At 34.6% G+C, this 15,392-nt stretch overlaps 1 protein-coding gene across 2 annotated transcripts in view; it reads left to right on the top strand.

The window, feature by feature from the left end:
- The window catches only part of SCYL2 (SCY1 like pseudokinase 2), a 33,093-nt gene that overhangs the window by 6,840 nt on the left and 10,861 nt on the right, over positions 1-15,392 (top strand). For both annotated transcript variants that reach the window (XM_032183417.1, XM_032183408.1), the window contains exons 3-9: positions 4,728-4,885; positions 7,180-7,324; positions 7,859-8,008; positions 8,660-8,881; positions 9,661-9,777; positions 11,405-11,530; positions 12,930-13,106. In XM_032183417.1, the coding sequence (XP_032039308.1) occupies positions 4,728-4,885; positions 7,180-7,324; positions 7,859-8,008; positions 8,660-8,881; positions 9,661-9,777; positions 11,405-11,530; positions 12,930-13,106 (1,095 nt within the window). The remainder of the gene's footprint in view (positions 1-4,727; positions 4,886-7,179; positions 7,325-7,858; positions 8,009-8,659; positions 8,882-9,660; positions 9,778-11,404; positions 11,531-12,929; positions 13,107-15,392) is intronic.

Below are 15,392 nucleotides of genomic sequence, written 5' to 3'. Positions count from 1 at the left end.
AACTTCCGTTCAGTCTGCCCAGTCGACAGTGTATATGGAACTTGTTTCCAGTCAGTCATGTTTTTTCAGCTTTAGATGAGTGTTTTGATGGCCGACTTTACAGAAGGTTAGTTCAAGTGTTACCATACTTGAACCTGTATTGTCTCTGTAAGTTCTTACTAACACCTGTGCATTTGTATGCTGTCCTCAGTCATTAAAAATACAGGGGCAGTTGTATTGCAGAGAATTTTAGCTGGCTGGTGATTTGACATGTAATTGGCATTCATTATTAATATTGCCATCACGCCAACGTAGTTTGATATTGCAGAACGAAACTGCCCATCAAGACACACACTGTGTGCTCCATTGCACTGCACGGTATCTGCTGTTTAACATTACTTTTTTCTTTTGCATGTACCTTTAGAGTGTTGGTTGGGCAATATGGAAGTGTCTGGCTGTCTTTTTTTAAAAGTGGTAACAGTCACTTCTGTGAAGTCACGCATGGAGCTACAAGCGCTTAGCTTCTATTTAATTATTTATTTATGTAGTTTTACAGCAAATGTATATTGTGATCTGACAAGCAGGATGTAAGACTTAATCACCCTTCTTGTTACTTTGCAATAACACAAGTAGTAAGTCGTTGTAGCCATATAAAATAGCTATGTTTGGAGTCTTAGTATTGCAGCAGTAGTGCTGATCTGAAATGTTTGTTCTCAGAACAAGTGGAAGTCATCTGTCTTACAGAAGATGATCAGCTGAGTTAAGATTTCAAATGCGTACTAATTCGGTTTCTATTTTAAGTCTGTGACAGTTACAAAATTCCCTATCTTGTGAAAGTAGATACATATGATACGGCAGTAGATACATTCTTTTCAGACTTCTACCTGGTTCCTCCCTTGCTGTTTTTCCTGGTTTTCTGAATGTTTACTTTTTTTTTTTTTTTCCAATACGTCATGTCTTTTCTTGCTTATTTGCTTGGCGACTGAATAACCTAACAGAAAGTGAGGAAAATACTTACCTGTGTACGTGTGCTTGTATGTACGATAGCTGACTTACTGCTTATTTAAAAGATTTCTTAGTCTTTCTAGTTACACCCTTTCTAGTTACACAACATTACATCTTTGTATGCTTATGTTTTTCTGGCATAATGTGGCACTTGTCCTTTTTTTCTGTGTAGAAAGAGCAATCAAAGAAAAAGATAGGGTAAGATTGCTTCAGAATGTTCTTGCCAGTTTATTAAGACCCTGTGCAAACTCTGTGCAGGCACAGTCAAAAGGTGGATATGCTATCAGCACTGTTTCAGCCACAAGTCTGAAACACAGCACCATATGGGCTGCTATATAGAGAAAGTGAACTCCATCTCATCCATACCCAGCACAAATAAAAAACTGCCCAAATAATCCAGAAAAAAAAAAAAAAAAAGGAAATTGGTGCATTTAGTGATTCTTAATACAAGGATACAAAACTTTTGCAAATGCATGTATTGTTGAGAAACTGATCTTTGGGACAATGGTCAACAGGATTTCCCTGAAATAGGTGAGCACAATCCAAGAACACTGATTTACCCTTTTCTGCTTAGGGTCTAAAAGCATTACAGGTGAGTGAATATGGTTATAGCCCAATTAAAGTGTGTCCTGTGTCTTGTGTGTTGTGGGCAATGCTTATTCCTGTTTCCACGGGTAACACCATTTTTACAACTTGTATGCAAAATACTTAGTGACATTTAATTCCTTGGCAAAGGTATTGTAAAACTGTTCTTTTTCAGTGATTAATGATAAAAATTCTAACAACAGATGATTTCTTTAAGATCTTTATCTTAGCAAATATTTGCATGGTGCATATCATAGCATACAACTGTGTTAACATCATCACTGAGCTTTACCTTTCTAATACTGCCTTGAAGTAAAGCACTTTAAGCATGGAGGAGGTAAGAAGGTGCAGATTGGCTCACGTTTGTGAACAGAATTGTGATTTAAACTTAGATCTCAAGTGGCCATCTACAGCTCTATGTACTTGTCCATTCTTCTTGACTCAGGTGGTGGAGCTATCAGTACACTGCTGAGACAAGAGCATGCTGAACAAGGTGTGTTTACTTTCTATCATGTAATGAATGGAAGTTTTTGTCATTAAAGGCTGTTTTGCCCCTAATTTCATAGAATATCCTGAGTTGGAAGGGACCCTCAAGGATCAAGTCCAACTCCTGGCACCATACAGTTCTACCCAAAGATTCAGACCATATGACTAAGAGCATAGTCCAAATACTGCTTAAATATTTTTTTTCACTTCCTTTTTTTTTTTAAAGCAGTGGAATTTTTGAATATATTTCGTTCTCTCTTATGCTGAATTTATTTTCATATCATGAAGTTGGAATTATGATGCAACTGAAGAACCAAATAACAAGTTGTCATTTGCAGAAAGAAGTTTCTCTTCTTTCAAGCCTATGAAATAAAAAATACAATTGGAAGTTTCCCTAGGTCTTTCTGTGGAAAGAATTATTAATTTTATGTAAACCTTTGCAGTTTCAAGTTTCCGTGAAAGTAATTATATCACCAGCAAATGGAACCTCTGTCAGTTACAGTCAGTAGCCCTTCCTCCTTCTTAGGGTTGAATATCAGGTGGTGTAAAACAGAAGAGGAAAAACACAAACGATTTGTTCGTAGCCAAAATCTGACAGGGTTATTTGGCTTATGCAGTGCAAAATTCTGAATGCTGATAAATATTTCCAGGTATAATATGTCATTTCAGTAATTTTTGTAACTTGAGTATGTGTTCCATGGTCTCTCTATAGACTCAGCTCTTTTGTCATTTTTCTGCACAATGATGCTTGGTGACTTCTGGATGTGAAGATACTATGTTGTTGATGCTTGCATATAAAATCAGTGTTGGTTATGGAATTGAATGTCTCCCATTTCAGAATGCTGTATTTTGAATTATTAATACCAGAACACAGTGAACATTTTAGGGGACATGGGTAGTCCATGGGCACTGTGGTGACTTTCTTCTGGCATCAGATGTGTTACATGATAAAAAAGGAAGGTATTGAAAGAAAGTTACCACAAAGCTCAAATTGTTTTGATTCTTGAAACTTCATAATAATGATTTAAAAAAAAAAAAAAGGCATTTGTACCTACAAAGTCAATGTAATAGCAATCACTTTCATATCTAGAATACTGCAATTTTATATACATATAAGTATTGGAGCTAATTTTGGATATGTAAGAGTTCTGTCATACTTCAAATCATGCAGGATTGTAGCAAGCACCAACAGGACTTATAGCCATCATAAAATATTAAAAAAAAAAAAAAAAAAAAAAAAAAGGCTGATGTCCCACGCTTTCTGATTTAAATATTCACTATCTGATATTGTTGACTTCTCATTAAACAGAAATGTTTTCAGAACTGCAATATTAGTTGGAGATTTTGTTATTGGTCACTTTACTGCTCAAACCATTAATCTGCTGTACTGGAAAGTGTGTGTTTGTTTTGAATTGTGAGTAAAAAGTATGTCTGCTGTCCTTTGTAATCACAAGGTTCTTCCCTGCGTTATGTCAATGTTACTGTTCCACCCATTCCACTTGGGGCTGGAACACAGAGAGGAGATGGACAGAATCAGGAAACATGTGCTTAGTTGAGTAAGTTATAGGCATTCACCTGATAACAGTTAAATGAAACAGGCACCAGATAAAAAATATAAACTTGTTTTTGTGTGTTAGACTGACTGACTTATTTATGTTAGCCTATTGCTAGAGGTCATCTTTTTTTAATGAATAATGTAACTGTTCCTGAAGATTTTAGTTAAAATAATGGTTATAAAATGTGCAGTACTAGAGCATATGGTTCCTCTTGGAACTAAAACTGTGTGTTTTCATATTATTTTCTACTGTTTTTTAACTTTATTATTCATCGTGACACTGTTGTAGGAATATAAAAAGGCTTCAGTTTTGTTTCATGATAAAATTTTTAATTCCTTTTTTTTTTCTCAGTTGATTTATTTCTGTTTAATGGCTTCCATAGTGGAGATGTAGTCTTTTATTTCACATCCAATTATGTAATTTTGAAATTTCATATAAATTTTGTAATTTTCTCCTTTTCCATTTGCAGAGGTTGGTTGGAAGAACTCTTTTCTCTATTTTAAAATCCATTACATTTCTGGCATTTCATTTTACATGTGAAATGTAAAAAATATTCCAAATGCGTTATCTTGTGAATGGTCAGGTTCAGTGATTACTTAGATATTCTGTCACTATAAATTCTCTCTCTTGAAAATCTAATTTAATATAAAATGTATTGGTTTGGAACAACACTGAGACAGGGTGTAGTTTAATAAAGTACCACTTGATATATTTAATGCCAAATGAATGCATATCCTCAGAATATTTTATTTGTTCATAGTTAATATAAATGCTTCCATCTACTTAAAATCAAGCAGTTTCCTGTCTTCTGTATCCATTGCTTGGTCATGCTATAGGTAGACATTACAGTTTATGCATTACTGTTTGTGAGGTTGGGAGCAGTATAGCACAATAATCTTAAAATACATATTCCAGAGTTTATATGCAAACACAATGATTATGTCTAGGACAGAGTAAGTAGAGAAACAGATATATACGTAGATACACATTGAAATACTTCTTGCATTGGTAGCATTGAACTGTTGATTTAAAAAGTGTGTGCACATATGTAATTGAGTATAGGCTTCGTTTTTTGGATGTGTTATGTACTGAAAGACTTTTGTTGCTTATTTCTAGGAGGTGGCTGTTTTTGTATTTGATAAGAAGCTAATAGACAAGTACCAAAAATTTGAAAAGGATCAGATTATTGATTCTTTAAAACGAGGCGTTCAGCAGCTAACCAGACTTCGACACCCTAGACTGCTTACTGTTCAACATCCATTGGAAGAATCCAGGTAATCCGTAGTAAAGTTTAGAACAGACTTTCTTAGTTACTGATTTACTGAATAAAAAATATCTGGAGCATTCAGCATGTACATCTGATGTATATACTTATATAAATCTGAATATATTTACTCATGTGAGAATGGTATTCTGCCCACCCTCAGATCTTTTTTCACCAAGTCATAAGATGCATCCCTGTTGTAAATCTAATTGTTAATCTATTGTGTGATCTTAGCTGTAACTACACAACCCTTACAGCAAGAATATGTGGTAGTTCAATTAATTTCACTTTTAAAGAACTCATATTTGTTTTCCTTCAAAAGGTTGTTCATTCATTTGTTCTATTTATGAGATACTTCATGCATGGGAGATTGGAGACTTTGGGTGAACTGTATCTCTTGTGGCCACATGCATTTATAAGATCCTCAAATGCCAAATGAAGGAGACAAAATTTGGTGCATTTTTGTAGTACTTATTTGATTTATGTATGATTGGTCGCTAGGCACAATAATGGGTTAGTCTTACACATTTATTATTCAACTGTAGTGATAAGAGCACACTAAAATCTGCAAATAAAATGAAGATTTTGTGTTAAAATAGAAAACTGATTCTACTGGCGAAGGTCATGAGGGTTTTCAAGTTTTTATTGTGTCAGTCTGAATGTCATTTTGATGTTATTCAGGGAACAGTTAAAGAAGCTGTACTGTACGGCAGACATCAGCACTTGCAGTGTTCATTCAGTTCCTTTAATTAGATTTGCCCATCCTTCTGTTATTCTGTCTTGGGTCCTTATTTAATTAACTCCTAAAGTAAAAAACAAAACAAAAAAGCCTTTTATTATTCCCTCAGAACAACAGCAACCAGAGTATTTATGTTATGAAAAATGCAGAGTAACTGTTTCCTGGGTATTTTTTATTGTCTATGCCTTAACTATAACTAAATGTATAAGTTCCATGGTAAAGCTGAAATTGGATTAAAAATGAAGAACTTCGTCTTTCTGTGCTCTGATTCTTCCTTGTGATTATTCCCAAACGAGTTCTGTAGCCCTGGTAGTGTTAATAGAAGTGGAGGGGATGCTCTCAACAGAGTGGTGATGTGGGCTCAGTCAGGGTAGCTGAGGCTTATGAATCAGGAAATTTTAATTTTCTTTTTTTTTCTTTCCCTTCAGAAAGGCAGCAGGAAAGACTTAAGTCACTTTTAATCTGGATGAGTAGTAAGAGTCTTGCATGTTTCATCAGCCTTATTTTACCTTAAATAGCAAGCAGAAAAGCTTTGCTGTAGATTCATGCTGAGACAGTGTCTTCTGTGTTATTTTTAAGGAATAAACAAAAAGTTAGATTAGTCTTCTTGCCTATGATTTTATTATTCAGAAATATACCTTCATTAGTGGTACACAGCCTTGTTTTCTGTGTTCATACTGATGCAATGTTTTTAGTGTTCTCACGAAATATTCTTTCTTAAACCAACAATGTGCACTACCATCTACACTGTGCTTTCTCCAATAAAAAAAAAATCAGGACTTCCACATTTGAAATTTGGAAGCGCAGTGTTACAATTAATCTACTTTATGTGTGGAAACTTGCTTCATCTATGTTTTTTAGATACCACTAACAAAAAGATCGATAAACAAGACCTTCAGTTCTTCAGGAAGAAAGCAATAGAACAAATAATTAGGAAAGCAGTCCCTTTGCAGGCAAAGTGCAGGTCATATAACAAGCATATTTGTGTGTACTTGTTTTATATTGATTTGCAAAGAGAAAGAATATTCAGATGCTACCTTAACATGTTATTGTTTTTGCGTCTGATTACAGTTTGACTACATTAAGCATTGCTTCAACTGGAAGCATGCTGGTTTTAGGCACAGCTAACAGCCTGATTGTACAAGGTTTAACAACAGTAAGAATTATTTGTTTGATTTTTCTTGAGTCAAGACAAAAAAAAGTACCGGTTTAAAAAAAAACAAAACAACAAAAAAAAAATTATGAAGCTCTGTGTGCATCATTGGTGATGTTATCAGAATAACATAATCAGAGTGTTATCAGAATAGAGTAACTTAGGCTGATTTATATATTTTTATAAGATTATTTTTTGAAATTTAAAATTATTTTTATACATGTGTAAATATATATAAAACCACTAATATAAATGCTTACAATGATTCAAAACCTGAAATAAAACATGTTTGAGGTTAATACCAAGTCTGATAATGCGTGATATGATGTCTGTATTGTTTTTTTGTTTGCAGTCAAGAGTTCTATTACATTTATTTACAAGAAACTTTTTTTTTAATCTGTTTTCTCTCTAGAGACTGCTTGGCATTTTGTACAGAACCAGTGTGTGCAAGTTTAGCTAATGTTCTTGGCAGCTGGGACAATCTACCTTCTCCCTTACCATCCGACATTAAAGAATACAAACTTTATGATGTGGAGACCAAATATGGCTTGCTTCAGGTATGGCAATTTTGCATTTAAAATTTTCTTGTGCGTTTAGTGTTAATCATCATTTCATAGTTTACCTTGTCTGTCTATAGTAAATCAAATAATTGCGAAGTGGGAGATGATAATGGCCTGATCACTATATGTTTAAGAGAAGATGAATACTGGAGGCTCTATAACTTGCTACTATTTTTGCTTATTCTGACGTAAAATGATAAACTGAATTAATTTATTATATTCTATATAAATGTACTACAGCTGTCATTTGTGAATCTTTCTGTGGAGGGACAAATTTTGGTGAAAATTTTCTTCAACATTGATAGTTAATCAATGTTAGTAATTTCATCTGCTGCTTACCGATCTGTATTTAATTTCCTTCATACATAATTTTTAAAACATAGTCTAAAGTCAGTGGTGAAAAATTCCTTCTTTGTTAACATCAATATAATGATGACCACAAGAAATAAGGTTGTACATGTGACAAATTTTATAAATGTTGTCCAGCATATCTAGGGAAATATTTAACCTGAAATAATCTTTTATTAACAGGTTTCTGAAGGCTTGTCCTTTTTGCATAGCAGTGTGAAGATGGTCCATGGAAATGTTACTCCTGAAAATATAATTTTGAATAAGAGTGGAGCATGGAAAATTACAGGCTTTGATTTTTGTATCCAATCAACAAATCCATCTGAACAGGAGGTAATAGATCTTTTATATTTTTCTTTATTATATTTCAGATTCAGATTTTTATCTGAAACCAGGTTCTTAAGCTTGCATTTTAATACAGAATCACTTATTTAATGTTCACCTCTATTTTGTTGGCAGAAAATTTGAACATATGGTACAGGCTTGAACATACGGTACAGATCTGGACTGATGCCTTTGGTCATCAGAGAGAAAGAGGCCAACTTGGCTCAGTAGGCTCGGAATAGGCTAGTGATGGCCTCAGATCAGCTGAAAGTGCAGTGCCTGTGGCACTTCAGCTCACCTGCAGAATGTACAGGAGAATGCTCACCTGTAGGCATGTGCCTAAATAATTTAGTCTTTTACATCCATTCTGTGCTCGCTTGCTATCTCCTGAAATGAATTCCTATCATCGTTCATTTCCCTCTTTACAGCAGTGCTATGACATTCACATTACTGTTACTAATTCTAATGTTCAGACTTTAACCGTGTGAACTGATCACTTGAAGTTACAGACATAGATTCTTCATAGTTTTGCCTTACTCAATTTCTGTTTCATGCGTAATTGAATTTGAATGAATTAATTTTTCTTTTTTGCTGCTCGAGGTTTCCTATTTAAATTCTATAAAAATCCCTAATAAATGTACTTTTTTATTTCTTTTGTAGCCAAAGTTCCTGTGTAAGGAATGGGATCCAAACTTGCCATCCTTGTGTCTTCCAAATCCTGAATATCTGGCACCAGAATACATTCTTTCTGTGAGCTGTGAGACAGCCAGCGATATGTACTCCCTAGGAGCTGTTATGTATGCAGTGTTTAATAAAGGGAAACCAATTTTTGAAGTCAACAAGCAGGATATTTATAAAAGTTTTAGTAGACAACTCGATCAGGTAGTCTATTTATAAATATTATACATTGATTTTCAGATTTGAAAAGTGACTGTTTTAAAGCAGATTTAAGTATAAAAATCATAGTAAAATATGGAAAATTAAAATATGTGTAGAGGACGCTACACGTACCAACTTTATGAACTACGAAGTTCTGTTTTTCAGCTGTTTGCTCTGTAACCATGTTGAATGCTGGTCTTGTAGGATAAATGCTTTACCTATCAGGGCGAACAGTGTTTAACAGAAAGTAATGAATGACCAGTGTAGGACAGGTGAAGATTGCCAACTTTAGAGTGATTTGATCGATTGGTGTCCATTTAATTACCAGCTATTTCACATTCTTTGTGGACTATGAACATTAACAGAAGATAGTCGATTGGAACAGCTGGCATAATGTACATTCATGTGCAAATTTCCTTTGTATCTTCTTTGGGTGCCCGTTGTCTTAATATTATGTAATGTATTTTAATATGTCTAAACAAGACTTCAGATAATAACGTGTACCTCTTTAAAAATACTGGTTTTGTGTTCTCTAATAACCTGAACACAATTAGAAGTTGGGAACAGGGGGATGTGACCTGACACAGGTAGGCTTTTGGGAAACGGAAAGAAAACCGAGGTATCAGAAGCAAATGGGTTATGAAAGGGGAGGAGGGAGGGATATCAAAGGTGTGGGTAGAGAACCCAGCAAGAGGACAAAGTATAGTCCTAATGTATATTGGAAATAGTCATATGCAGGATTTTCTGACTTCATGGTGCATGTGCTTTAATTACTTGTGCAGCTGAGCCGTTTAAGCTCCAGTAATCTTCAAAATATACCAGAGGAGGTGCGTGAACATGTAAAGCTACTCTTGAATGTAGCTCCAGCAGTCAGACCAGACGCAGATCAAATGACTAAGGTCAGTTCATGGAAACTACAGTGGCTATAGGAAAGAGGGGAAAATAGTGTTTGACTTCTAGAAACAATAGAGCTATTTTAAAGTGTTTTTTTTTTTTTCTTGTTAATTTTTTGGTTGAAATGTTAAATGTTTTTGAATTACTTGGGCAATAATAGCGTTAGCTGGTGCCTAAGTTTGTCCTTACTCTAACCTTTGTTAGTGTGAAAGAAGTGTATGCTGAAACAGAATTAAAATAATTATTCAGTACAACGGTCTTTTGTTAATTTCTAATACAGTATATTTTATGATAGATTTTATTAAATTCAATCTTTAAAAATGTACTGGAAGGATATTAAAGCCATGAAATGACAAAGAGTAGTGAATTTCAGGATTAACTTTTGGCTTATGATTCGTGTGTATTATCATGTAGTTCCACCCCCCCCCCCCCTTCCCCCTCCTGCCATGAGCAGGGACACATTCCACTAGATCAGGTTGCTCAAAGCCCCATCCATCCCAGCCTTGAACGCTTCCAGGTATGGGGCATCCACAGTTTCTCTGGGCAACTTCTGCCAGCAGCTCACCACCCTCATAGTGAAGAATTTCTTCCTATTATCTAATCTAAATCTACCTTTTTCAGTTTAAAGCCATTACCCACGGTCCTATCAGTACATGCCCTTGTAAAAAGTCCCTCTGCATCTTTTTTGTAGGCCCCCTTTAGGTACTGGAAGGCTGTTTTAAGGTCTTCCTAAAGATAATATGGAGCTTTACATGGGCCTTGCTATTTTAAATGAGGTCAAGGTAACCTGTGCAGAGTTCCATGATCCTGTACTTAAGACTCCTTTTGGTATGTGATTTAGAACATAGACTTTAAATCTATGCTTCAGACTAGCTTGATTTCTATGCAGATTTATTTTTTTCTTTATTGCCATACTCCTATGAGCTTCTCTTTCTGCCTGATGGCAGAGATTCTTTATATGATTTTATATCCTTTCAATTCGCACAAATTTTTCAAGAGAAAACAGTTGTCTAAATGGTCTGAGAGACACTCTTTCTCTAAGCATGATAAGACCATGAAGTTTGATATATCCCTCCCTGAAACAGAACTAGCAGAAAGGAGGACTCTTAACCATGCAAGTTTTCAAATGCAGAACATCCCATTCCAGTCTGTGTAGGTCTGGGATAGACATCCTTCTATTCTTTTCATTCAACTGCCAACCAAAAGCTGAATATTCAGGGATGGATTTAACAAAAATAAGTAAATACTGCCCTCGTTATGCATTTGCATCAGTCTTTCATGAATGATGAAGTTCTGTTAGTATTAAAGGTTTTTTCCTTTTTCGTAGACAAATTATTTCATATACAAAGTTAATTTATATGAACATGATGTACATTATTATACTTTATAGTATAATATACTATATAGTATACTTTAAAATGCTAGAAAAATTGTCTTAATCAACCTTTATCTGTTAATGTTACAGTACTTAGTATTCAAAAATTTACTTTTCTAATCATTTATTGCAGCTACTTTGTTGTAAAGTTTTACAGTAATACATTGAGAAGGTAAAAATATGACTGTGTATGGAATCTTTGTAGTAGTATCAATATTGTATCCTTCCAGATCATAAACTTTTTCTCTTACTTTTAGATACCGTTCTTCGATGATGTAGGAGCAGTGACACTTCAGTATTTTGATTCGTTATTTCAAAGGGATAACCTTCAGAAATCACAGTTTTTTAAAGGGCTACCAAAGGTTCTGCCAAAGCTGCCTAAGGTATGTCTGTATGATTTCTTGAAATAGTTTAAAAATACCATAGTGTACCATAATGGACTGCCATGAGGTTGACAGAATAGAGCAGTAGGAAAAAAGAGGAGATTGGAAAATAATTGTGGGAATTCTTCTCAGCTATCAATACATTTGGGAACAGGAAATGGCAAATTGTGCTATAGCACGTGTACGGAATCATTGGTTGCACATCCTGTTGTAGTCCATCCCACTTCTAAAGGATGTTATCTTCTCCCCAGTTACAAGGCTTTCCCTTTGTTTCCAGACGCTGTCATAGCTATTTGAATTTACCTTGCCACATTTTCTCCCAATTTGTATGTAGGATTGCTTCACCATCTTTATGGCACTTTAATGTTGAAGGATGTAAAGCTTCCTTCCCTCAACAGACCATTTTGCTAGTACTGCAAAATGCTTTGCTGTACTAGCAGTACCCAGAAACCTCAAAGGGTCTGTCATTCCACTTTTCGCCTCTGTAGTGCTAGACACTGTGTCTAGACTGACTCCTTTTCTTTTTGTGGTATTCTCAAATTTATGTAAGACGTAATGCATAAAGTAGTAGTTTAAATACATAATAGTTTAATACATAATAGAATAGTTGAACTTCTCAACCATCATGTTACATTTCTTTCTTTTTAATTGCATTCAATTTTGAACTACACAGTTACAAAATTCAGACTTCATATATTTAATACTATATTTTTTTTAACTTATTTTTTTCCTTTAATCAAAAATTGTTGATGTTTTGAATTTGGGCATAGATAGGATAACCACATTGTCTTTAGTGCATTCACTTTTTTCCGTCTTAAAAACATAAATTATGGAGAGGAACTGTGCCTTTGAGCTGTGTATTTCTCTTTATTGATTTTAAAAGAATTTAAGCTTGCCTAACTCTGCAGTAGACCTCCACATTGTAATCATCTGTATTTTGTCAGCTGAATCCTACTTGTAGTGGGAACGTACTTGGAGTTTACGGGGCAGTATAGTAGCTTCGTATGTTCAGAAAAAAGTGAGTGATGGCTTAGTGAAAGACTGATACATAAATTTTTTGGTGGTAAAAGTTTTTATTTTTTTTCTAAACCAAGTATGTAGAATGAGTTTTCATAATTCATTTAAGTGATTTAAAGTCATTTTTTCTATACATTTAATAGCTTTTTATTGTCCTTCATAGGTTGTAGTCTCAAATTGTGTCTTGAATGTAAACAGAAAAGTAACAAAAGTACCCCAGTTTAAATTAGCTTAACTATACTGTGAAAATAAGTTTAAAATTGAAAATTGTCTTTTTGGGGATTAAGGGGGTTAATACAAATACAGGTTAATACAAAAGCTGTTGAAATGGCACAATAGCAGCATGTTATAACTTGATGTATTATCTTTTTTTGTCTCTTAGCGTGTTATAATTCAGCGAATTTTGCCTTGCTTGACCTCTGAATTTGTGAATCCTGATATGGTACCCTTTGTCTTGCCCAATGTTCTACTAATTGCTGAGGAATGCACCAAAGAGGAATATATCAGGCTCATTCTGCCTGATCTTGGTCCTGTTTTTAAGCAGCAAGAACCAATCCAGGTATGTTACAGTTGTTTCAATTACAGTTCAGATTACAGATTTTCTCTTTGATGCTTCTTCCCTGAAAAATGACTGTTCTAGTTCTCTTCTCTTACCTTCACACAGGTTGCCCAACCTGCTCTGTAATTGTCCAGATAGTCAGCCTCAATTCATACAAACCAGATCTTTTCAGAAAATTTATCTCTGTTCCCGCCTTTTTATTTGGGTTTTCTGAAGTTATACTTGCATTTATAGATGAGATCAGGTTCGCATAAAGGAAACATGCAGTTTTCTACTCAACTCTTATCTTCAGTTGGTTGTAGAAGGTACATTTTAAATTATTTTATCACTACTACAGCTGATCTCAACAAGGTTGTAAATAACAATATTTGCACATATTCTGCTCGTAACTGAACCTATTTTTTTGTTTGTGTCTGGATTGGTAACGCAGGAATCTTGGGGTGGAAAAGTTCAAACTTTGATGCTTTCTTACACTCTCTTAAAAGTGCTGTTTACTTGTGATAATTGAATGAGTTATGAATTTTGTTGCTATGTTAGGCATCACACCTCAACAGATAAAAGGTAGCTATGCATTCCTTCTAGCTCACCTTCCTTTAATGCTGGCTGCTGTTATTTCTCTGCAAAGCAGTAAAAGGCCAAGATAAACATAGGAATGAACACATAGATGTTTTATTTCTGTGAAAACCACATTTGAGAACTCCCATTATTCTGGGGAGGGGAAAAAGAGTACAGTTGTATTACCTCAGAATAGCTCAGAAAATTAGAGTTTCTTAGTGTTCTTTTCCTTTGGTACATTGTGGTTTTTTGTTTTGTCTTGAAAAAACTAAATGTCTAATTGACAGGAAGCCAATAAATGTTTAATTTCTACTGCTTCATCCTAAAAGATTAAATTGCGTTTTTCTACCTTTAACGTCAGATATGTGAGACATCCTCTCTGCAAAAAGTCTATCTCAAGGTTATATCTGGAGCACAATGGATTCTATATATATAGATAGATAGATATTTTTAATGTGCACTATGTACTAGATGACTCATTTCACTTTTATTTCTATGGACTTTAAAGTTTGAGAGTTTTTCTAAGACATCTAGGGTAGGTTTTCAAAGTCGATATACCATGAATTGAGGGCAAAAAAAAACCAGTTTGCGGTCCCAGAGAACAGAATTCCAGGTCTGATTGGCAACATCATGTCTGTGCGAGGCACAGTTCCTGTTTTTTTAGCTAATGGGGAGGGTTTGTAAGTGTTTTTTCCAAACACCCTCTCAAGATGTTTTAGATCTGTTTGAAGCTTGTTGCTTGGCTTTTGTAGGACGCTTGAGTTTGAAGCGAATGTATCTTGGGAAGCTACTGCATTTCACTATGAAGAAACTGTTATCCAGTGTTCACAGTGCCTTCATATGATGGAATTTATAGTACTAACATTGAATAATTAATTACACTGTTTGTTCATATCTCACTCTTGGTGTCAGCGTGGGATAACAGGAGTGCAATAAATTAACATCCTGTATACTATTAACATAATGCATAGTACACTTGTATTTTTACTTTCTGATGCTTCCGTTTATTTGACCTTCAAGCACTGATAGCTGCATATTTTTAGGCTTAAAAATTGAAATCACTTTCTCCTGTGAAATACTTGGCTTTTTATTATGAATGTGATACCACTTAGCACAATTTATCTATCCACTACAACCCATTTACTATAAAGAACCTAGGTATCAATGGAAAGTCAGTCAGCAGTAGAAGGTTTTCTCACCTATTTCAGATGGTTACCTTGAAATGAGTTGCAAAGCTCTCTGTATTGGAGACCAAGTCTGGATGAGTAAGACTAGCAGCTAACTTTTAGATGGCTAAGCCTAAGCAAGATGAATTCCACTTTGCAAATGTGCAATTCTAGTTTTGCTTTTTAGTTAAACTAGATGTGAGATTTTCTGCTTTGATTATATTTTTTTTTCATTTTATGATGCACAATGCCAAAATGAAATAGAATAAAGCTATTTTATGTCCATGTGGGAGCTGTAATATTCATTTCATCTGTTCCCAGTTCTGATTTCAGATTCATGTGGAATGCAGCTTTTACGTGTGGAGTTGTGATCAAATGCTTTGAAGACAGCATTTGCTCCATGGTTTTTGGGGGCTTTAGATTTTTCAGTAGTGATGTGTGTAAAGAATTTCTGTGGGTTGATTTTAACAAAAGGCCTTGTTGTAAATAGAAACAAGAACGTTCTCCTCAGTCATTATGACTTTTTATTTCAGAAATATTAGTCTAGAAGACATTATTTGATTTG

The sequence above is a fragment of the Aythya fuligula genome, chromosome 1 (genome assembly GCF_009819795.1).
Source record: "Aythya fuligula isolate bAytFul2 chromosome 1, bAytFul2.pri, whole genome shotgun sequence".
In the NCBI taxonomy this organism is placed as follows: Eukaryota; Metazoa; Chordata; class Aves; order Anseriformes; family Anatidae; genus Aythya; species Aythya fuligula.
This window is presented reverse-complemented; position numbering and strand designations above follow the sequence as displayed.